Below are 24647 nucleotides of genomic sequence, written 5' to 3' on the forward strand. Positions count from 1 at the left end.
TCAAACCTGCGGTGGCCATGGCTGCACAGTAGAGATGTGGAAGAGCTCCGTCTTGCAGATCTTTTGCAGGTTGCTGGGTTGCTGTTTGGATATGGACCGAGGTGGCAGTACAGGACAGCCTGCAGAACTGCTTCAGAGCCTCTTTGAGAAATGCAACAGCCCTCTGGTGGCCACCACCCTACATTACATCCATAGGGGTGGAGTTCTGCCAACGAGGGGAGAAATCTATCAGGATGCGGACTACAACAGGAGGCAGTGGGTAGCCAGTGTATCCCAAATTCTAAATACAAAATAGAAAAATAAACTACAATTTGAAGACTGCTGTTATTTTGTTTGTGTAAAGTAGCTTTTGCGCTAAGAGTCCCACCAGTCTCTTAGTTATACTGCCTTATAATACACAGAAATGTTGCTTGCTTGCTCAAAATACCCCAGTTTCTATCCTATGTGTTATGCAGTGCAATCCTGTTCCTGCAACACCATTAAGAAATAGCCTACATATGCAGCTTTTACATTCGTAGAGCCTGCCAGATTCAATACGGCTGAAAATCTGCCAATAAAACAGCACTAAACAGAGAGATAGGTAAAATTAAGTGTTGTTGTTGTTTTTTAAAATTCTTTAAACACATCCTTATCCAAGTGCTGCACAATGCAGCACATTAATCATTCACACTCCCTGCTGGATGCTACTACTGCATGTGTAACTGAAGTGTGTGCAGCGTCAGCAGAAGCAGGAGTGCAGCATAGAGGGATGTTCCCTGGTCTACTTGTAATGACCAAGAAAATAAAAGGATGATGCGTAAAAAAAATAAAGAGACCTTTTCAAACATTTGCTTTATTATTTTGCATCAATTTTTAGGTCACAAAAATACAAATGAGAATCACAATATTCAGACCATTTAAAGATGACACACTTTGCAGTAACAGTTTTCGATAATAAAAACATTTAAAAATAAAATAAAACAAGCACAGTAACATTATGAAATTAAAGAAAGCTTCTTGTGCTCATGGAAAGATTGTCCTCATCTTTGATCAAGGTATCTGCTGCCATCTACTGGGCAGTCGGAAGCACTTGTGGAAAAGAGGTAGAGGATGAGGTTAATTTGTCAAGGGAAAAAATCTCATAAAGCTTCCATTCGTAAAATTGACTCAGAATTGTTGATAAAACACTGACCTTATCTCCACTGCTCTTTGTCTGTATGTCTACTGAGCTGTAGAAAGAGTTTTTTAATTAAAATAACATTTAAAATAAAGGCAATACGTCCATTCAATAGGCATTTCAGATTAATATTATACAAAAACGTATTTACCAATTGGAACAGCTGTTTCCACATCAGGAGCCCTCGGTCTGAGGAAAATTAGAAGTTAGATATTCCAGCTGGAGGGATTTTTATCTGATGTACATACAACCATTGTTTTAACAGCTGAGAGTCTGATTGTTAACTTGAACATTACTAACCTTGGCTTGTCACTCTTCGAACAGGTACATTTTCGGGCTGTGTTTTGGGGAAAGCACAAAAATAAACAATAAATATTTAAAATGGCGACACACACAACATGACAAATGAAATTAATGTATACAGCTAAATCAGTCTGCGGTTTACACATGCATTTTATACTGAAAGAGGAAGAGGTTGTCCAAGCCTTTATCATCATGTACCTGATTACAGTCTTGTGCCAATAAACCCATCTTGGCATCAAAGCTTTGGGAGACCTTATGAGTGTGCAGCTTTATTAACGTGAACAACTAAATTCAGTTGTTTAACATTGCCCACAATACAAGAGCAAGTATGTGGAATAACATCTAGCGAACACATTAAAGTTTAGAAAATGAATGGAGATGCTGATCATATTTTATGAACGTATAAGGGATGGTTGGGATGTTTGTAAATGGTGCTTTCAAAAAGGGAGTTATCCATAGACGGTGTGTTTTAAAGAAACAGTCTGATAAAGATATTTATCCATCTGAAAATACAGGCACATTTTTGTTTATGTTTTTGGTGGGCCTGTCTGTGGCTGAAATACCCTTTATTGATGGTTAAGCAAAGCAGAACATAACTTTGCTTTTGTCGAGTAACTTTGTCCCTATGTGTTTCTCCAAGGTGGGGGCCTGCTGACAGCCAGCTATTGTACTATGGAGTACCTCACACAATCCCACTTAAAAACATTTAAACTATCCTTTCAAGTTCACTTTCTTTCACACTAAAAACAAAGTTCTATTCCAGTGAAACAATGTCAAATATATCCAGTATTAGTATAGGTGCCCAGGAAGGCTTTTTTCTGCTCTTTGTTGGTGTATTATAAACAAATTATAATTAAATTAAAAGTAAAGTTGTTGTCTTTAAAAAATACTTTAAAATTACAATTTATAATTATGACGACATGGCCGTATTTGGTCTTATATAGAAGGAAGAAATTAAGCCCAGTATTTGGTATACAGAAGGGCTCTTAACATGTGAGTAGTTTCATGTAGGTAGATGCTGTGAAAATATAGAGATGATTATCTGCACCACTTAAGATTTCTGAATGTGTTAACAGTAACAGGCTTTTGCTTCATGAACTCTGGACTAAGCGCGTAGCTGCTAGTGTGCCCGGCTATACTGGTGGGAAATTCAAGACCAGGCTAGTGACCTACATTCTCTCAGGACTAAGAATAAAGCTGTAAGCATCTAGAAAGAAAACACTCCTCCTTCATTCACTCACTTTGACACTGGGAGGCGCCAAAGGGTTTCTGTTGCTATCCATGTCATTTTAAATGCCAAACAGTATCCTTCCAGGGTTTATCCTATTTTTGTTACAGTATGTTGTGCAAGTGCAGATGAAATCAAGACTATAATTTTTTTCAATCACTGTACTGCTCTTATTTGAACCATTTTAGCAGTATTTTACACAACCATTTGTGGTTAATGATTTTAAAAGCCCATTCTGTAGCTTTTTAAACCATGTGCAGCTGAAGTTTATTCACAGCGGTCCTTTGAGAGTTAAAAATGCAAAATCAGTACTTCAAGTTGAAAAACTGAAAACACATAACAGATAGACCAACATTTAACATTTCGAAACATTGTTTACCTTGACTAAACTTTCGTCTACTATAAAACTATGTATTTAATTACCACCCCTCTTTTCCAGTTGAGGCAGTATACACGTGTTTACATTTGGTAGCCAGATTGCTCCTTACAAATCCAATTTTTTAAATCATTTTAGTTCAAAGCAAATACTTAATAGAGAGCAGTTAGGAATCCACAGCAATCTCTACTAACAAATTCAAAGTCTGATGGTCATAATGATTTATTTATTGGTTTTGATTTCAGGATTATGACTGACAGTAATAGCATGTACTGGCAGTTGAGGAGGAACCTTGTAAGGACACTGCGAGGGATCAAAGAGATAAGGTTTAAAGTGCAAATTGTTGTAATGCACGGCTCATGACAATGTGGAGTGCAGTAATTGTGCAAGAGGCATCAGTGTGCCTCCTTCCAGACCTATAAGAAAAACAGGAGCCCGCTTGTTTTGGGAGACAGTGAGGTCAACTCACACATACAGGAATCACAGTGTGGCTACACATCCACAGCATACTTAGGTGGAAAAACACTTACTGACAATGAGGGCGATACCCAGCACGAACAGTATCACTGCTAACACAAGGCCACCGATTCTCAGAGACTCATAATCTGAAATGAAAGAGCAAAACACATTGTAACGCTTGTAGAAGGAAACACTCACATGTGAATGTTCTGTGATATAAAACCCCATGAATGCTAAAGCTTTTTGAGGCATTGTACCACATTTTTCTGCAAGAGGAGCATTGCAGAAATATTTTTGCAGCCCCCCTAATTGTCACGGGACACCACAAATTCCTGTAAGCTGCAGTCACCAAAACTGTAAACACTATGGTCAACTTGTATTCAGGAGCTGGCTGTCCAAATAAGACAGGATTCAAAAGATATAATGTCTATGATTTCATTATTTGCTACATAATCAAAGCAGTAGTAAATGTGTTCAAGCTATGAGTGCTTAGATCATCTGCTGTTTAAGATCTTACCCATACAAAGAGTTTCACAGCTTGCAGCAATGCAACGTGCATTGCCTTGTTAAGTAAGCTAGTCAACTAGAAAGATAACATTTGCAAGCATAAGCACGAGAGTATATATAAACTATAATAAAACGTGTTGACAAGAGTCTATAATTATTCTGTAGTGCAGCTACAGTATTCACAACTCCTTTTTGGCTTGTGACCCCTCACAAAGTAAAGTCCTAGATACTTTAAATAAAGATTGTATATTTCTAAGGAAGACCAGAGGAGATGAATATAAGAACATCATAAGAAAAATAAATAAATAAATAAAGACAAAACTCAGGGAAAGATAAAAACATAACTTTGTGTGACAGAAATATTTGTTTTCTTTCTTATACCTGTTAATATCTTGTGAGATATATCTTTGGGTAATAATCCCAAAGTTAGGAGCCTTTTCTTTAGTGGTCTTCAATGGGGCGTTATACTATGGTCGGAATGGCACATAATAGATAGAGAACACTTCCAAAAATTGCCCAATTAAATGTAAAGATAACAACTAGTACATGAATAATAGTAGGTATTCCTAAATATCAGTGCAGATTCTATGTCATCATTTTCAGTCCTTAGATGGACTGAAAATCTGGCCTGCGACGTAGGGGACAGTATTAAAAGTATTCGCAGTGGGACTATACCAGAAGCTTAGCCTTGGGGTGACGGTTTTCCATAACTTTTGGAAAAACAAGTGGAAAATGCAAACTTGTCTCAACCTCCCAGATGTTTCCTGTGTAGAGGGGGTTAGCCATTAAAAGGCTGTGCATATCTGCTAAACACTCACCGTATTGAAAAGCACTGTCATAGTCTGGTAGGAGAGAACAGAAAGAGGAAACAAATGAGAAGCAGATATACCAACTGACACACTTCAGAGAGCACTCATGATATGACAGCTATTCAGCACTTTAAGGGCTTCAGTCATCCATCTAGTCATTAGCCAGTTTGGTGCCAGTGCCAATTTTTATGCCAGCTAAAATGAGTATGCAGCTTATCTTAATTTGACTTTTCTAAGCTTCTGTTCAAATAATACCCACCTTTGTCCTCATCTGCCGTGGAGGCTGTGAAAAAAAGGGGGAAATGCATTAGTCTTTATAAGACATTTACATGGTGGTGTAAGTGCATGTCAGCAAATGGCAAAATTGATGGTAGTGGGGTAAATTCACTCTGAAGAGAAGCCTTAAAGGGTAAGCATCTAACTCATTGTCTTTTATGTAAACGTTCAATAATAAATTACCATAATGGTATAAGAACTCAACATTAAACATTGTATATTTCTACTTTCAATACCTTTGTTTATCTTGTGTATTTATTAGATTGCCCCAACCTGTGTCAATGTGTTTGGGATGTTGGACATCTTGTCACTCTTCAGCTGAATTCATGTTATGCTCTAGTCTTCTTTTGAATCTCGTTAAAAAGCATAGCGTACTTGGCAACAAGCTACATCACAGTTTCTTCCTCATGTTCATTCAGACAACAACCAGAATAATTGAGAGAGACAGCTTCACGAGGTGTAATAAAAAAGACAGAAAGCAGACATTGTTTATATTAGAACTGATGTTTGAAGCGAAAACAATTTAACCTCCGAGCAGCACATTGAATGTTACACAAATATTCTTCTGCTGGTGCTATGCAACATTTCACATCATTAATGTATTATTTATTTATCTTTTTACAGCCCTCATTAAAATGTTCAACAGACTTTGAACGGACGTACAGTAAATTGATAATCAGTCAACCAAGTGTTGGTAGTCCTGATGTTTGCCTGATGCAACTTATTCCAAGCTCATTAACATAACTTCATATGCTAAAACTTGATACCTAAAAGATTTGTGTCCTTGATTCACACGATTCAATAAAGTCGGACTTGAGCTGTTTTAAATATGTATGATACATGAATAATATTTTATAAACTCCATATTAGATTGAATGGAAATGAGGGGAAAGAGCTCAACTTAACTTTGGCTTCATACCAGGCAGTAAATACTGTCAGTGTCTTATTCTATGAAGCAAAAAAGCATGTTATTACATTGATCCTGACGAGCATTTAGGACAGACTAACAGACCTGACACTCAGAGAGGATAAAAACCCTTTGTGTAGGCAAATCTGCTTAACATCAAGTTCAACTGATGGCAAGCAGCCGCGCAGAGGAATGAAATGAAGACCAGGACCTGCATTAACAATGGAAAACTTGGCAGCAGGGCGAATAAATGACTGTTCAAACTTCCGTGTAAGGAAACATTTACTCTATTCTGACACAACCTTTTCTAAAAGCAAAACACTGACATAAAATGGAAAGTATTATATGGATATTATACTAAAAACACAACCACGGCAATGCTAACAAAAACACGAGGCATGTCATGCACTTTTGACACCAAAAGAGCACATGGCAAGCAGCCTTAGAAGAATAAATCCAATGGCCATGCACTGTCAGATACTGTAAACACAGGAAACTTACCAAATACCTCCCTGCCAAATGCTGATCCTGTTATACAGAGACATCAGCTCATTTAGCATGGAGGAACTTCAAAAAAAAACAAGCTCAAGAAAGAGGAAGCAACTGAAGAGTACAATGCTCACATATCTCAGTTTCAAAGAGGAGGAAAAACTTAAATGGCTGAACTTTTGTGAAATAAATGCTCACCGAGTGCAGGAGCCAGCCAGGATCCAAACACAACCAATGTCACAAGATCCATTGTACCTCCTGATAAGAAAAAAAAGAAACATACTGTAAGTGAAATAATACATTTTTTCACTGATTTTGGAAAGGACAATAAGATCACATTTTTGGGTAGGCTAAATCATGCTGTTTTATGAGGGTAAAGTGCTGGGGTGTTAAGAAGTTGATGCTTTTTGAAAAGTGATTTAAAAATAAACTTTGTAAATCACTGACTGCTCCAAGATAAAAATACCTCTGCAAATTAAACAGCCTTGCTGAAAACAGAGGGATGCCTGTTGTGAAAATCTTAAGCAACTCCCCTCTAATACCTCTCAGAAGCGACCCACAGCCAGTTATGGTGAGTGAGAGGCGGGCTAGTTGTTTTCCACAAGTGACTTGGCTACATGCTACATAAAATTATGAGTAATAGTATTATGGCCTCCTGATCCTGGGTAAAACCAGGTTCTATTTAGGGCTCAGTACATGGGCAGTTGAGCAATTCAGGGGTGCAAGGCAAGGCAAGGCTGGTGTTGGGTTGCACATGGTCGGTTGGTTAAGAGGATGCATTCTGCTGGGTCATCTTCTTCACAAAGAGTGCACCAACTTCCTAGGGCTGTTTCTGTCTATATATTATCCAATACATTCTTTGAGATACTCTTACAGCCATGTGTTCACTGGTTAAGGCTCAACAACCAGACTGCCACTCCTGATTGGTTACAATATTATTGCTCAATTTAAGAACATTGCATGATCAAAGAAAAACTGGTTGCAGTTTTGTTATGTTTATAACCACATTATACCAACAAAATCCCACCACAACAACATATAATGCAGGTACAAACAGCTTACGCTTTATACTCTGAAAAATAAATCTAAGCCATGGAATAAAATGTTTTGCAATGCAAAGATCAAAGCCTACGTTGGCAAAGCCAAGGTTTCCTTCCCTGGCCCAGAGCACTGCTGGGGATTCATGCATGACTAGAGTGGGGGTGTGAACATGGAGTTGGAGTCGGGGAAATTGAACACTTCAACCCTGGGAGCAGGATTAACAACAAAGGGCTGCCAATCAGGTTTAATCAAACAAATACAGGGTGACTTATTCTAACAAGAACCAATCCAATAATCTTGTTTGTTAGCCTTCTGAGTGATGAAGAGGAAAATAATTGTAAAACAGGAAAGACGCCCAAAGAGCAACACTTTAAAAATGAATTACCATGGATTATAATAAAGTGGGATTAACATGGACAGTTTGTAATTAAAGAGGGGCTGTTTACATTAACCCTTATTTGATTTGAAACCTTTATTTTATACTCGTAAGGCATTGAGGTTTCCCTCATTTTCAATGACGACAATATTACTTATAGACAAGCCCATATGAGTGCATTCACAATTCAAACACACATATCTGCTCTTCCTAATGAAAACTTTGGAATCTAAAGAATGATCATTTCTGCAGTCAAGGCAAACCTGTTTTAAATAGAGACTCCTTTTCGAGTTCTGGTTGTTGAACGAGATAAGCACTTTTTTTTTTTTTAAGGCTACAGTGTAACTGGCTGGGACAGAAAAACTCAATTGAACCCTTTCAAATAGTGTGGCACTTTACGACCGCTGAAACAAGATGAAAATGGATAATACGTTCACACAATGAACTTGATACTGCGGTGTGCTGTTCAGTGTGAAGTTGGAGGTTGAAAGTCATTTTCGGCTCAAACAAAAAGGAAAACTTCTGTAAATCAAAAACATGTGGACAAAAGTGATTTACAACTCTTAAACTGCATTTCCAACTGTTTACACTCATATTTCTATCATATGGCAATTACATTCAAGGAAATTAATTCATCATGAGCGTACTTTTGGACTTTTAAAATAATCTTACCTTGCATCAGCCTCCTTTAAACTCTTATACGAGTTAGATTCTCCTCCCGGTAAGCCGAACTTTACTTTAAAAAAGTTTTCCACTTGTTACTTCAACCAAGAGAGAAAAACGTGGGTATGCTAAACCTTATCCTGGAGCATGCAAATAAATGAAAAGCGACTAATGGAAAGGAATTATGTTGTGGAGATTGCGTAGTACTCGCTTGCACCAAGTAAAGCTCTGTTCCTACTTGGTCTTGCCTCAGGAATAACAGTGAGAGTGAGAGGAGGCAGAGAGTGTGTGAGTGCTAAGCCACGAGTACTCTTTAAACTACCCTGATCTCCCCTGTGCCGAGGTAAACAGCACGAGGAGCTGCAGTGCAGTGCTTTTTAGGAGAGCAGATTACTCCCATGAGGTCTGGTGCCAGCACAGATAGTGAAACATGATTTTAAAAGGAACTGTTGATCATGTTCATTTCCCCCACAGCCATATATAACTGACACAAGCTGAAGCAAGCAGAGAGCTTGTAGCACCGTGGAGTAATACAGCCTTTAGAGAGGCTAGTGCTCTTTCATGGCCATTGCAGGCTGTCAGCGAGACAAGGTTTTATCTCAGCTATATGAAAACTGACTCCCCAAGGTCTCTCCCACACCAAACTGCCAGATTCTCACCTCCACGAGTAACAAACACATAACTGTGTAGCAGCAGGCCCTGTCTCAATTTGAAAAGTCACACCATCAAATCCAGGTTATCTGTCTTTACATTACCCATAACATAGTCAAGTATTTTTTTTTAATTTAGACAAGTATACAAAACTCACAGTGTAATGAAAATGTATTTATTGATTAATAAAACACATTTTTTAAAACAAGGAAAGGACAGTTTAAAAAGACAGTTGCTCCAGGTTGTTCTATGGAAAATAGATGCTATAATTTCCTTTTCCGCTAGATGGAGATGTTGGTCAGGATTCAACAAAAAATATTCTACCCCAAACCGAACAATAGAGGAGCAGACGACCAGTAAACAACCACAATAATTTCATGAATAAAAGGGAAGTATTGAAGTATGATGAGTTAAACCGGCTTAAAACAAGAAACCTTCACCAAAGGACTTCATCAAAATTCTTCATCCTGTTTAGTGTGGGGTAGAAAGCATGGATGTAAGCCTCAAGGTTATAACCATTACCTCCATGAGGAAACATCATTTCATCGTTTTGGGTGGAAATAACATCAGTTTTTACCTTTAAACAAGATGCTTTCCATCAACGCAGAACCAACATCTCTACAGACCACTGAAATGAAACAGAAAAAAATTGCAGCGCAAGGGCACCAAAGAAAATAAAGTCAGGTTCAACCGGGCACAACAGAGATTACAAGCAACACGAAAATTGTATTTCTTAAGGCATATGCAAACACTCAGCAGCAGCCCTGATTCTTCAGGGCATTTTTTGTGTTGTTTGGAATTGATGAGAAAATGCAAAACTAAAGACAACTATGTAGAAGGAAAAAAGGGGGAGACGCAAAACTCGATTCTGTAAGGGTTTGACTTAAAGCTAGAGCACAGAACTATAGACGAGGGCTCAAATTTATATTGTACCCAGATGAGTCTTAAGTGTCCTTGGATGACAAGCAGTGATTGGATTGCAAGCTTGGTAGCTTTTGATGGCCATGCCTGTCGGCCTCACCTGCTTTTTAATCAGTAATTACCATAGGGGTTTCTCTGGCATTTCTTAATTAAATTGGACCAAATGCAATTAAAAACCACACTCTCATTCCTTTAAAAGGGCTCTGTGGAGTCCTTGTTTGGTTCTTGCTGTTAAGAGAATAAGCGGCTGAATAGTCATAGCACCGTACCATCTCTCGTTGATCTGTGCTTGATTGTTTCAGTGGTCAAATTAGGTTTGCTGTTTGCATAATAAAGGGCAATAAAGAGTTCAAGATTGAAAGGTTCCACTCTAACTAGAACTGAAGGTTAAAAGCATAGATGAGGAGGTAAAGCTGTTACCTTATTAAAACAATTAAAGTAAATGTTAGGAGTTGGGGAACAATGTGATGAGAGCATGGAGTGAAGAAGATCCTTATTCTAGGAGTAAATGCAGCTATGTATCTTTGCCCATTATATTTACACAGAGGAAATGTTACAGTATGCGTTTCAAATACTCACCATCTAGAAAAGTCCCCAGCGCTCCAGGAGCCAACAACAACAGACACATCAGTGGTGATTTTCCCATCTGCAGTTCTCATATCATCTTTGGAGTTGTTGTTGTTGTTGTATTTGCCACAGGCGCCGCACATTTTACCAGACAGGCTACTGTCAATAATGACTGTGACCTCCTGTGAAAGTGAGTAGGTGAGCCGTACAGCAGATGCCCTCTCAATGATCACAGTCTTCTCTGAGATGTGGACAGATATGTCACTCGTCACTTTGCTGGGAAGAGACACTTTCCTGCCATTTACCTGGATGACATGAAGGATGGGAAAACCATAAAGTGAGATTAAAAAAAAAAAGTTTCTACATCAAAAATAGTTTTCTGGTTAAACATCAAACTTTTATCCTTCCGGCTCTTCTCACCCAGGTCACATGTTGGCTGTTTACTGCAACAGCTGTTTCCTTAAAGAACACATACAAGGTGGCGACAGCAGGAGATGCACCCTTGCTACAGACCCTGGCGTCCACAACCACACGGAACCACAGCTCGTCGATCTCGTCGCACAGAGCAGCCATTTCAAAAGCCCCTTGAGCTCCTATCGCTCCAGACATGGAATCAAAGGAGGTGAGGAAGCCAACTTGGCTGATGCTGCAGTGGCCCTGTTTGACGTGGCAACCCATGACTCCATCTCTTATACCACAAACCTCTCCACTGGCACAGGACAGCTTCTCACAGTTCACCACCCCAGAGGCCTGGCAAACACACTTGGACGTACAGGCTTTGTCCACAACAGCTTGGCCCACCTGGAAACATATATTGTGTTTAAAGTTACCTTTCAAGTTGATGATAGAATGATTTACATCTCTGTTTATGTGTCTTTGCTGTAACAAAAATGGAAAACTGACTTTCAAGTGTGTGGGAGTTACAAAGTAAGACAGCAAAGTAAAATCTCAGTACAGTTTTACCGTGAGATATCTGCCATTGTGCACACATCCACAGTTGTCCAAGGGAACACATTGCATGCCATCAAAAACAAAGCCGGCGTCACATTGGCATCCTTCAAAGCAGCTTTCATAACAAGTAAACGGGTAAATAAAGCTGGCACAGGACCCATCACAGGTGTCGGCACACACCTCATAGTGACTGTGTGCAGGGCAGGAAGCAGCTACAAGAGAAGAAGATATGTGTAAGACTTTGTTTGAGCACCTGAAATATAAAACATCAAAAATACTGTTTAGTATAACTCACGGCAGAAGGAGCTGCGTCTCCATGGCTGGATTTTCACTCCTTTGCTCTGGCAGGCCAAAGCATAGGCCTGGATACTGTTGCATAAATTATCTTTGTTGCCACCCATAGCACAAACATCAAATACACAATTAGACACATATCCCGCTGGGTCAATCTTACTGTGGCAGGCTTTAAAAGGACCATCAGGTGCACTCATGAAGCCACAAGAGTCAGATTTTTCATACAATGTGGCCTTGGTCTGCTCACATACTGGGCACTGGCCTCCACAGCCCCCACACAGATTGCCTGGCATGTCCACCACCCATGACTTTCCAAAGTCATCAACGCTGTTTGTTTGTTTGCCACCAGGAAGTCTGAAGTCATCACCTTTGTTTTTGTTGTAGTTGCCGCAAAGACCACACATCTTTCCCTGGTATGTAGAAGGCACGATCACCTCAACATAATAGACAGTGTCATACAGGACTGTCAGTCCAAAGTCTGTGCGGACTATTATGTTGCGACCCTCCTGAGTGACACTGAGATGCCCATTGTCCAGGTAGAGAGGAAGGTTTAGGACTTCATCATCCACCTGGGCAGAGGACGGAGAAAAAAAAAAGGATCAGGAAGACATAAATAAACATGCAAACATTTTACCACATGTGTTTTAGAATAAGGTATGGAACTCACAGTAACTTTCCATGGCACTTTCTGTTGGATGTAAATGACATAACCATAGACTGTCACTGCAACAGACTTGGTAACGGCCACTTTTCCATTTCCATACTTCTCATTCCCCTGAGTTACGCTGAATGGCGTCAGCTGGCCATTGTCATCGTCACAAACCTTAGCCAACATGTAGACACAGGTACCCTGGAAATCAAACCTCTTTCCATCAAAGGAAATGTAATGAGGGTCACCGGAAGCCACACACTTGCCCAGCCCCTCAGGGTGGCAGCCTTTCACTCCGCTTACAAGCTTACAGGTCTGCCCTGCACGGCACTTGGCCTTTTGGCAAGACACCGCTCCATTCTCTCCACAGACACATTGCTCCACACACTCTGTTTCAGGGTAGAATACGTCTCCTTTCCTGTAGTACTGGCCATCATAGGAGCAGCCACAGTCTCTCACAGGCACGCAGGTATCCCCACTCTGCAGGTAGCCTTCGTCACACTCGCAGGCCTCTGCGCAGGCCCTGCGGCAGGTGGTGAGGGAGGTTAAACTGGCACAGGTGGCAGGGCAGCCCATGGCACACAGGGTGTAATGGCTGTTAGCTGGACAAACCATTGCTGCAGGAAAAAAGGGGGCGAAATGAACAGTGTAAAAGATAGAAGAGATATTTTTTGGAATGAGTGACTGACAACATGAAAACCCATTCTCTAACTCACGACAGAAGGCATCTGTTCTCCAGGAGCGGATGGTGATTCCTTGGCTCTGACAGGCAGAGACATAGAATCCCACAGCATCACAAACTGAGCCTGGGTGGCCCTGATACTGACAGGCATCATACACACAGTCCTCTAGGTAAGGAGCAGGTTCTACACGACTGTGACAATCTCTGAAAGGCCCTGCCTGGTCAGCGATTATACCACAGTATTTCTGGGCTTGGTACTTTTTCCTGTGGGAGTCGGAGCAGGCCTGGCACCATGCCCCCTGGCAGACTGATGAGCAGCCTGGCACCAGGGCCACCTGCCAGCTCTCCCCCAGCTCCGCTCCATTTTTGCTGGTCTGGCCATTCCGCATGGTCAGGTCATCCTGAGCTTTGCCATTGTAGTTGCCGCACAGGCCACAGACTGCGCCCTGGTAGTTGATGGGCAGAGAAACACTCACTTTGCTCCTCCAGTCAAAGGTTGCTGTGATACCAGAGTTTGTCTCCACTACAGCTGTCCCGCCACTAAGAAACACGACCAGCTCATTATTGTAATCTAATGGTAACGAAGCGAGCTGCCCATTGAGCTGAAGAGGGAGAGAGAAATATTTTTAGGAGATTATAGATTTAATAATTCTGCCGCCCTTGCTAATCCACTCTAATGTGCAGTTAAATCTTTGTTTAATTAAGTCTGCATGGATCAACATTTTAATATGCAATTAAATATATATGCAGACGAGCATGAGGGATGTCAGAATTAGCACAATGACAAGAGGCAATAATATCCGTTCATTTGAAGAGGCTCTGAGTATCTGTCCTGTGTTTATTTTTAATACCGTGTCTTATTTATTTTCTCTTAAAGACGAAACAAGAGTCAAGAATACCTATTTAATCTGTTATTAAATTGCACATATGCTTGACATTATCTGTACCTACCAGGACTTTGTAGGGATATTCTCTGCTGATGGTGAGGGTGATGCCATATATGGAAAATGTGACAGTCCTTGTGTAGGACACGGCCTTGCTTCCCCGGTGGTCGTTCTGCACAGTCACCTTGAACGGCACGAGCCCCAGCTGCTGCGAGCACAGTCCCACCAGCTGATATACACATGTGCCCTGGAAGTCAAACCGGCGGCCATCAAAAGTCAAATAGTGCGGGTCACCTGAGGCTGTGCATGTGGCATGACTGATGGGTCGGCAGGTCCGCTCTCCATCCACTACAGAGCACGTCTCCTTGGCAGAGCAGGAAGCCTCATGGCATGTCACCATGCCCAGGGTCGTATCACACTCACATAGGCGACCGCAAGCCTCATCAGCCCAAAAGTGCTGCCCTGGCTTGTAGTAACGGCCCTGATAGGAGCAACCACAACTTTTAGCAGGCACACAGACGCCAGCGCTGAGGACATAACCCTTATCACAGACACAGGCCTCCACACAGGCACCAGTGCAGCTCGACTTTTGATCAGGGAATGGGCAGGATGGCTGGCATGGGCTGGCACAGTTTTCATAGTGGCTGTGACGCTGACAGCTCATCGCTGTATAAGAATATAATTATAAAAGGCATAAACCAAAAATGAAAAACTTTAATAATTGATTGGAGTTTCTGAATAATAAATGCAAATGAAGATTCTCGTTAATACTTACGGCAGCCAAACGTTTTCCTCCAGTCCTTGATAATTATTCCTTCCCCACGACACTGCTGACTGTAGGAGGCCAAGGCCTGGCACAGCATCTTTTTGTCTCCCTTATTCAAACACATATCATACACACAGTTGTTCATGAAGACCTGGGGGTCCAATTTACCATGACATGGCTTAAACAAGTTATTGGTTTTGACTACAAGGCCCCCACAGAAAGCTTCAGTCTCATAGATCTTTTTCTGGTTGCTGTCACATGTAGGACAGTTTTTCTCACACGTGTCCAAGCAGGGATGCTTCTTGTCCTTGTCTTGAGTTTGCCAGCTCTTACCCCACTCTTTCACTGAGGAGACAGCTTTGCCGGCTGGATTCTGGAGCTCATCACGGTTATTACCGTTGAAGTTGCCACACAGACCACAGACACTGGCGTAGTAACTGCTGGGCAGTTTGATGACCAGCTCCCAGTTCCAGTCGTAGGACACGGACAAGCCAGAGTCTGTCTCCACCACTGCAGAGTGACCACGCTGAAACACTGACACCTCGCCCTGTCCCTCACCCAGTTGTACAGGAAGGTTCAGCAGTTCCCCATCCACCTGAAGGGAATTGATCAGAACAAATGATGTAGACACTGAAAGACTACCTATCAAATGCATCAGAAAAATAAAATCTTACCGTGACCCGACCAACTTGGTTCTTGCGGAGGGTGATGTTGTACCCATACACAGAAACATCAACTTCCCTGACAAAAGAAACTGCAGTGTTCCCACGATTATCATTCCTCTCAGTGACCGAGAACGGCACTAAACCATCCAGCTTCCCGCAGGTCTTGGAGATGACGTACTTGCAGGTGCCTTGGAAGTTAAAGTTAAAACCATCAAATGTGTGGTAGTGGGGGTCCCCCCAAGCCCAGCATGTGCCTGTGTACTCGGGGACACACACAGCTTCCCCCTTCTTAACACGGCATTTCTCTTTGACTCGACACTTGGCATCTATGCAGGGATCTACACAAGATAAAAGCAATGTGAAATTAACTTGAAATTGAAATGGTATCACTCAGTTAAGATTAGTATGTAACGAATGAGGGTCTTGCCTGTGTTGTAGCATGCCCTGATTCCTTTCTTGACCATGCATTTGGTGCTTTGGGGGCAGGAATGCTTTTCACAGACGATGCCTGTCGCTGGATTGCAGGTGCACTTTGTGTTACAGTCTTCTTCATACACCACTTCACCAGGCTGGGGGACATGGCGCAGGTTCATTACACAGGGGGAAATAATTCACAGAAGAAATGAGGAGAGAAGTCCACATTATTTCATTCTTATTCCATCTTATCAACCCCCCAAATTTAGACAATCTGCTAATTAAGTCTCAGGAGAAATACTCAGTGCACAGATTTAAGATCAGACTGGCTCATGTCCAGCACTGTGAAAAAAGCAAATGCAGCAACATTGCTATCTCAGCATGAATGCTGCCATTGGTATTTGCTCAAGCCACTTTGGCACTTAAAAGCTATAATTTGTATATCGCTCTATTTAGATTGGCTTCTCTTTTATAACAGAAAGAGGTTTTGTACCTTGTACGTTCTTCCATTGTCATAGCAGCCACACTCTGTCTCTTGAACACACACATGTCCATTGAATAAGAAGCCAGCATCACATTCACAGCCCTCTGTACAGCTGCTGGAGCACTGGACAATCTCTGTGAGGCCTGCGCAGGATGAAGAGCAGGCGTCGGCACACACCTCATAGTGACTGTTGGCTGGGCATTTCATGGCTGAAATTAATTAGCGAGAAAAGAGAAGTCATGGATTGAAATGGAACCTGTCAAAATATTAAATAAATACAGTAATTACATTTTAGCTCCAGAGAATAAGAGGTTCATTTGTAGAAAAAAAAGTGAATGTATTTTTATACTAACGACAGAAGGAAGCTGTCCTCCAGTTTTTGACGTCCACGCCTGCCATGTGACAGCTGAAGGCGTAGGCTGCTATGCTGTTACACAGCACCTTCCCATCGCCGTTGGAAGCACACACATCAAACACACAGTCAGCAAAGTAGGGCTGTGGGTCCAGTTTACTGTGGCAGGCTGCAAAAGGACCGTTGGGGGCTGTAACAATGCCGCAGTAAGTGGACTTTGAAAACACCGCCTTTTGAGCTGCGTCACATACAGGACAGTTTTTCCCTTCGCAGCCATTCTCACACACCACATTAGGAATGGTCACCTTCCATGATTTTCCAAACATATTCACATTGTTGGAAGGCTTACGGTTTGGCATTTGGAAGTCATCTTTTTGTTCACCATTAAAGTTGCCACACAGTCCACAGACCTTACCACGGTAGTTCGCAGGCACTGTGACAGTCACGTGATAGACCAGATCATAGGTGACAATCAGTCCGAAATCTGTTGTAATAGAAAACCGCAAGCCTTCTTGATAGACCAGCACTGCTCCGTCATTAAGATTCACAGGAAGGTAGTTAAACACTTCATTTACCTAAAAGAAGAAGGTATTATTTAAATAGAAATAGCTACTGATGAGAAAAAAAAATATTCTAGCTAGTTTTACTCTCAACCATCTCCCATCTCTTTGCTGTATTTCAGATATGGAGCTTGGCTCAAATAAAAAAGGTGTTGTTTCTCACCAGGACTCCAAACATGTTGTTCCTCATGACGAGAGTGAAGCCGTAGACTTCCACAGCTACCAACTTGGTGACAGCCACCATTTTGTTGTTCATGATCTTGTTCCACCGCACGTTCTCCACCTGCACATTGAAGGCCTTCAGGTGGGTGCCTTCCAGCCCGCAGCTCTTGGAGAGTGTGTAGGTGCACGTGCCCTGGAAATCAAATGTTCGTCCATCAAAAGAGCGATAATGGGGGTCACCAGAGGCATGGCACACACCCTTACCAACAGGATGACATTTTTGCACGCCATTTTCCACTTTACACTTCTCATTAGGGCCACATGTGAACTTCTTGCACACAACCTTAAAAAAAAAAGAGTTGAGCAACATGAGCATTAAATTAATTTCCATCCTTCAATTGAACACTGATCAGTATCAAGTTATTATTAATCACATTTCATCCATTACCTCATCCTCTTGTGTGCACTTGCACTCCTCCTGACACTGCCCATTGGGATAAAAAACTTGGCCGATGCGGTAGTAGCGGCCATTGTAGATGCAGCCGCACTGTGAGAAGGGAACACAGCGGTCTCCACTGAGGATGAACCCTTTATCACAGGAACAGCCCTCCTCACACTGAGCCTCGCAGCCCTGCGGAGGGATCAGACTCAAGCAAGAGGCAGGACAGCCGGGTGCACAAACTTCATAGTGGCTATGGACTGGACATTTCACCGCTGTACACAAATGACAATGTAAATGTTCTTTATCATTTAACAGAGACATTTAAAATGACATATTCAGAATGTAGGCAGTAAATACAAAGCAATATAAAGGCTCAGGAAAGGAAGAAACACACAAGGGTGTGTAGAGAGAGAAAAATGCTTTCAATATTATTGTTAAACACTGTTACAATAAATAATGCTCACATTGCTTTCATCATTAAAATGAATGCATGTCTCACCACAGTAATGACTGGTTCTCCAGCTGTACACCTTGGCCCCCACAGCTTGGCAGGCAGATGTGTATGATGTAATAGCCTGACACAGCACATCCTTTCTGCCCTTATACAAGCAAACATCATAAATGCAGTCTTCAAAGTAGCCAGTTGGGTCCACTTTGGCATGGCAGTCACGGAACGGTCCTTTGGGGTCTCTCAACAAACCGCAGAAATTGTCTTTTTCATATTGAACCTTCTGAGTAATGTCACAATTCGGACACACCCCTTTACAGCCTTCCACGCATCCTGGGATCTCTGCCACTCGCCAGCTGACGCCAAAATCTGCTGGTGAGACGGGTTTATCACCATTCTTTGGGGTCAGATCATCCTGGGGTTTGCCATTGTAGTTACCACAGAGGCCACAAACGGCTCCCATGTAGTTGCTTGGCAGCTTTACAAACACAGCGCCTTGCCAGTTAAAGGAAACTTTGAGGCCAAAGTTTGTTTTGACCACAGCAGACCAGCCGCTCTTAAACACAGATACACGTCCATCATCCAGAGTGACAGGCAGGTTGACCAGCTCCTTATTTACCTGGAAAGAAACAGTGCAAATCAGGGTTATTTGAGGCCATCTAAATTGATTAAACTGATTATTTTTGGATTACTTCAAAATCAAATGTTGAACGTATTGCAAATTATAATAAATAAATAGATAAATAAATACAATTAACACAGTCACAATATTTTGAAACACAAACTACAGGTCTACCGTGTGTATCCTCAAACACATGGGATGTGCTTTTCATGAGTAAATAACATTGGTTATCATTAAAAAAAGGTTTCATAGTAAAAATTGCCATATTTTATAGACATAATCAAAGATAAATGTATATTATAATACAATTGCAGTTTTTTAAATGTAATTTGTTCCTTCCCATAACTGATTTTTATTTATATACATTGTATAAACATTAGAAAAAATATACTTCTCATATACAAGAAATGATGTAGTTCTTACCATAATCAGGCCCCTGTGTGTCTTTGTAATGACAATGCTGAGGGAGTGAACCTTGAGCTCTACCAGCTTGGTGTAGGAGACCACCTTGTTGCCCCGGTGATCATTCTGCACCAGCACTTCAAAGGGCACCAACTCTGGGTCCTTGGAGCAGAGTGCAGCCAGTTGGTACACACATGTGCCCTGGAAGTCAAACTTCTTGTTGTCAAAGGTCACGTAATGGGGGTCACCTGTAGCCTGGCAGGTGCTGTGGGAGACTGCCTGGCACTCTCTGATGCCCTCCACCACCAGGCACTGCTGTCCTGCCCCGCAGCCTTTATCCTGGCACTCAACGCGACTGCTTCCAGCAACGCATTTACACCTCCGCCGACAGCCCTGGTCAGCCCAGAATGACTCCCCAGCAGGGATGTTTCGACCCTCATACTTACAACCACACTTAGCAGCAGGGACACACTGACCTCCGCTCAAAAGAAAGCCTGCGTTACAGGTGCAGGTCTCCACACAGGGGCGTTTGCATTTGGAGGGAGCATTTGGGTCAGAACAGGTTGCAGGACAGGCATTGCCGCAGAGCTCGTAGTGGCTGTTTGCTGGACATTTAGCAGCTGTAGAAGGAGACAAAATTAAAAGTATATGTGATAAATACTAGGAGCAAAAGCAAGAAAAACTGTTTGTGAAGATTAATTAAGTTAGAATTACTTACAACATCGTGCCGTCTTCCTCCAATCTTGAACCTGGATCCCAGCAATCTGACAGGCTTCAGTGTAAGCCTCCAGTGCCCTGCAGAGGAAATATCGGAGGCCACCTCCCATGCATACATCATATTTACAGTTCTCCAGGTATGCTTGTGGGTCAATGACGGCATGACATTTGCTGAATGGCCCATTTATTATCAGTGTGATGAGCCCACAAAACATGTCACCCCCCCACATCTTCATCAGGCTGTTTTCACAGCGCTCACATCCACCCACACAGTCATCTCTGCACAGAGCACCTTTCACCGGCACCTTCCAGCTGCTCCCAAATGCCACAGCCCCACTGGCCTGGGTGCCGGAGGGTGTGGTGAAATCATCATTGGGATTATCATTGAAGTTGCCACAGAGACCACAAGTCTTTCCAGCGTAACTGCTGGACAGAGCGACCACAAGACTTTGTTCCCAGTCGTAACGGACAGTCAGGCCAAAATCAGTTTCTATGACCAAAGAGCGACCGCTCTGAAACATCGTCAGCTTGTCATTATTTAAGTTTATTGGTAAACTCCACAAACTGTTGTCAATCTGCACAGAAGAAAATATGCTATGAAGTCATAATTTATTAATACCACATAAATACTTAAAACAAATAATCATCATCAATTTAAATCAGAATAAAATTTAAAATATGTATATTTGAAAAATACAAATATTTTACTGACAGAAATAGGAAGCCTTACCCTCACACGACCCGTCTCAGACCGAACGACTGTGATGATGACACCATAAACCTTCACTGTCACCACAGCGACATATGACACCCTGAGGCTTCCTCTGTTCTCATTCTGTGCAAGGACCTCAAAGTCTGGGAGACGGTCATCCTTTCCACAGTTTCTAGCAATAACATATGTGCAGGTACCCATGAAGTCAAAGCGTCTCCCGTCGAAGGTGCGGTAGTGAGGATCCCCCATGGCCCAGCAGGTGCCAGGCTTACTTTCCATGGCCTTGGGAACACAGGAGGGAAACCCGCCCTTCACTTCACACACCTCATTGGCACTGCAGGTGATACTACTGCAGGATAAAGATCCACTTCCTGGAAAATCACAATTAGATAACAAATACCCAAATCATGACAGTTGAAGATTAATACAAAATGTCATTGCTCCAGTAAGTATTTTGTACATTATAACAATATCTGTTTTAAAGTTATTCTAGATAGTATATGCACCTTACCTGGCTGTATACATTGTCCTTGGGCACCATAACCATTCATCTGGCTGACTCCTATACTATAGAGAGCAAAGCGGGAACCAGAGCTGGACACCGTGTGTTTATTGTTGCTGGGGTTTTGCTGGTAGGACATCTCCACCCAAGAGAAATCTGTCCCTGTAACCTTCTTCCACTCGACATTACGTGGCAGGTTTTTACCATCAATACGCAGCTCTGACATCGCACTGGTCTGTGCAACTATCAGAGCTTTGTTTTCAAAGCCCTCCAGAGCCTCAAGTGAGTAAGAGGAGCAGAGGCGGTCGTTGGACAAGATGGCCATCAGGAAAGGGTCATAATAATGGAGCCAGCTCCTTGTGACACCGTTGAAGAGCATGAGAACCTGGATCCCATGATCAGCCTGAATGGACAGTGTTTCAGGATTTTTGGAGTGAATCTCTACTATTTGCCCCCTGACCAAAGTAAAGACTTCTTTACGGTTGCCGTAGTGGACAGTGGCTTTGGTCGGCTGCGAGGCCTGAAGGAAGACGCTGTCATACTTGCTCTGGAAGGTCAGGGGAGGCACAATGAAGCTGGATCCCCATCTGCTAACTGGCAGCAGCTGCTCATAAACATGGTTACATTTGGAGAAGCGCCAGGTGCAAGTGTGACCAGTGACAACAGCAACAGGGTGCTGGGAAGCAACTCTGGTACCAGAAAGTTCATAAGCACTCTGGAGCTGCACGCTCTCATACGGCTTGAGATCTATCACCATTTGGCTGCCAACCCCATAGACAAGACCTTCGAACATGATGGCGCCACGTGGGAAAATCTCCACTTTGTTGCTCTCTTTTCCATTTGTCACAGAGAACTCTTTATAGGAGCCATAGGAGGACGAAGCAGGTGTAAAGATGAAATATTCAGTACCCCATTCAGTGGTGGGATATACAACAGAGGTGTCTGCTGTGTACTGCTTGGAGTTAAATGAGGTGACAGATACATCTGCTGAGGTTTCTATGCGCACCGTGTTGGGAGACTTCTTGCTGCCGTACATCTCCACACCAGGAGGGAGACTGATGGTGACCCTTTCTCCAGCCTTTAGAGTTTTCTCTTGCTTGAAGTTTAAGGGAGGCACTTTCACTGTCACTTTAGCATCAGCCTGAATGGCGGTGATGTATAGCTGATAATGGGGACTGTCATAGTTGGGAGCATAATTCTGCATGAATGACAGGGCAAACTCTCTCCCTGCCCCTACAGCATTAGAGGGACCTGACAGAAGGGAGAAGAGCAAGGAAACACACTAAAAAACACATCAAAAGACAGCTTATTTTCAAGTAACCTAAAATGAAGTAGTCAGGTACTCACATGAAGAACACATGTCAAAGAAGCATTAGGACATGAATGAGACTATTTGTGCCAAGGCAATCAAAGGATTCACAGACTGGCAATACAAAACTTGGCTTGAGATCGCGTACAGCAGAAAGAAACACTATGGCACCAAAGAGAACGTGTCTAAAAATAACCTTCATTTCAAAGTAAAAATGAATGCTATTCTATAATGGATGGATTGCTTTTTTTCTTGATAACCATTGTGAGAGATTTAGACTGAGGAATAGTCACTTAACTGCTTCTCAGCCGCACTCAATAAGTCACTTGCGCAGACAATATAATTGCATAATGGAAATATTATCAATATCTGTGCCTTTGCTGTGAAAAGAACATTTTCTGGGCTCAGCCCGGGCCTTGGGGATTTAGATTACACTCCTGTTTCACCCATTCAGTATAATAGTTCCAACTCAATAGCAGCTGAAGGTAAATGCTATTCCAAACAATAGCAAATTTCAATTAAGATGGCTATCCTTTATGTGCCGCTGTCTTGAATTCTTCACCTGTTTAACATTCTGCTTCATTCACACAAGCACCTGGTATGGCTGCACAACAATGCTCTCAACTGATGGGGTTGACAACCTGGAATTGCTTCAAATTGAGCGATCACTTGGCTACAACCTCCTGCTGGGGAATTCAGCACAGAGGTTTGAATAATGCTGCTGTGATTGATTAATTTAGCTAAACGGCATTCAGTCAGATTTCATAGTTGAATACGTGCAGAATTTTTGATTTGAATAAAGAACGATTTTTAAAGAGTTTTAATTTGTACATCGCTTTTATGTTTGTTAAGCTTACAAATATTAAAATCATGACTAAAAAGACATGCGCATCTACATCAGATTGCTGGTACTACAACAGTTAGAACAAATAAACAAAAATCAGAGCGACTTACAGCTGAGGAAAGCTCCCAAAGCACAGAGCAGCAACAGGGTGCCCATGACTGAAAGACAGAAATTCCTGTTATACTCACAAAAGCATTTAAAATGTATTCAATATAATACATTAATTTGAACAAAAAGCCAATGCAGATAACCTCTAAACCATGTTTACCTGCTGCAGCATGTACGAGAATTTAGTTCTTTATAACTAAGTTCCATCCTTTTATAAACTGTCAGACAAAAACCCAACCAATCAAATATGTTGAAGCCCAACCGTTGGAAAAACAATACCCTTCCTCTAAAACAAATTAAGGCAGAACTTGGCACCAACCTGCATGTCCTGCTGTATATTGACATAGGTGTGAGGTTTAATACCAACTTCATGTTTGGGACGAATCATTAATCTTTTTCTATTGTTACAACCGGACATGCACTTGTCATTTATTTTCAGGAATCTGACAAGAAACTCTGCATGACTTCTTTATATAAATACATATCTATAGAAACAAGGATGAGACATACCAAATATTCATTATGGGGAACATAATCAACCAGGACAACCTCCTTTATGATGTATTTTCCGTCCTTAAGTAAATGCATTTGAATAATTTATCATGCCATGATTAAAGTTAATTGCAGTTGATTTAATCTGTTTAACCTGCAGGAAATTCCAATTGCATATGATGTGCAACACCAGGCAGATGTTTGTCAACTTGATTATTTCCCCACATTCAGCTGTATTGTATCTTCAGGTGTAACCAAATATACATTTTTAAGTGGGCAAGGCAAAATGTTATAAGCCCGAGCTAACATCCAACAGTATAGTTTGACAGTTTAGTTTTGAGCTGGGTTTTAAAGAATAAAGAATAAAAAATAATATATATATATATATATATATATATATATATATATATACATTTGCATCATATTGCTGTATCACATCATAGAATAAACGTGTTTC

At 41.7% G+C, this 24647-nt stretch overlaps 2 protein-coding genes across 6 annotated transcripts; both read right to left on the bottom strand.

Annotated features, from left to right (window-relative positions):
• Window positions 1-816: 816 nt before the first annotated feature.
• On the bottom strand, window positions 817-8945 carry LOC134862396 (FXYD domain-containing ion transport regulator 6-like). 5 transcript variants are annotated; one of them, XM_063880315.1, is made up of 10 exons: window positions 8600-8944; window positions 6709-6768; window positions 6523-6549; window positions 5098-5121; window positions 4848-4871; window positions 3594-3668; window positions 1457-1493; window positions 1308-1345; window positions 1172-1208; window positions 817-1068 (listed from the first exon to the last, which is right to left on the bottom strand). In XM_063880315.1, exons 1-9 carry the CDS (start codon window positions 8604-8606, stop codon window positions 1201-1203), a joined length of 300 nt encoding a protein of 99 aa, XP_063736385.1. In that variant the 5' UTR covers window positions 8607-8944; the 3' UTR covers window positions 817-1068; window positions 1172-1200. The 5 variants fall into 5 exon arrangements, with proteins under 5 accessions (XP_063736385.1, XP_063736386.1, XP_063736387.1 ...); XM_063880316.1 differs by lacking the exon at window positions 8600-8944 and adding an exon at window positions 6977-7141; XM_063880317.1 differs by lacking the exon at window positions 8600-8944 and adding an exon at window positions 7053-7125.
• A 452-nt stretch (window positions 8946-9397) lies between these two features.
• On the bottom strand, window positions 9398-22670 carry LOC134862354 (IgGFc-binding protein). Its single transcript, XM_063880233.1, has 21 exons — window positions 21447-22670; window positions 20954-21306; window positions 20225-20798; window positions 19528-20126; window positions 18534-19101; window positions 18041-18306; window positions 17594-17935; window positions 16872-17445; window positions 16528-16727; window positions 16048-16189; window positions 15630-15958; window positions 14965-15550; window positions 14257-14855; window positions 13340-13907; window positions 12642-13240; window positions 11976-12543; window positions 11693-11892; window positions 11150-11530; window positions 10742-11034; window positions 9819-9869; window positions 9398-9708 (listed from the first exon to the last, which is right to left on the bottom strand). The coding sequence occupies exons 1-20, from the start codon at window positions 22639-22641 to the stop codon at window positions 9860-9862; spliced, it is 8946 nt and encodes a 2981-aa protein (XP_063736303.1). The 5' UTR covers window positions 22642-22670; the 3' UTR covers window positions 9398-9708; window positions 9819-9859.
• Between the last annotated feature and the right edge of the window lie 1977 nt (window positions 22671-24647).

This window comes from Eleginops maclovinus, chromosome 3, assembly GCF_036324505.1.
Source record: "Eleginops maclovinus isolate JMC-PN-2008 ecotype Puerto Natales chromosome 3, JC_Emac_rtc_rv5, whole genome shotgun sequence".
Taxonomy (NCBI): domain Eukaryota; kingdom Metazoa; phylum Chordata; class Actinopteri; order Perciformes; family Eleginopidae; genus Eleginops; species Eleginops maclovinus.

Coding starts and splice junctions, on each gene's coding strand:
- LOC134862396 (XM_063880315.1), bottom strand. Junction 6,550..6,708: donor CTGGCTGGCTCCTGCACTCG/GTGAGCATTTAT, acceptor TCTGTATAACAG/GATCAGCATTTGGCAGGGAG. Junction 5,122..6,522: donor ATTTGGCAGGGAGGTATTTG/GTAAGTTTCCTG, acceptor TTTTTTTCACAG/CCTCCACGGCAGATGAGGAC.
- LOC134862354 (XM_063880233.1), bottom strand. CDS start 22,641: ATGCAGAATTATGCTCCCAACTATGACAGTCCCCATTATCAGCTATAC. Junction 12,544..12,641: donor AAGTGCCATGGAAAGTTACT/GTGAGTTCCATA, acceptor TCCTCTGCCCAG/GTGGATGATGAAGTCCTAAA. Junction 11,035..11,149: donor ACAGCCAACATGTGACCTGG/GTGAGAAGAGCC, acceptor CATGTCATCCAG/GTAAATGGCAGGAAAGTGTC.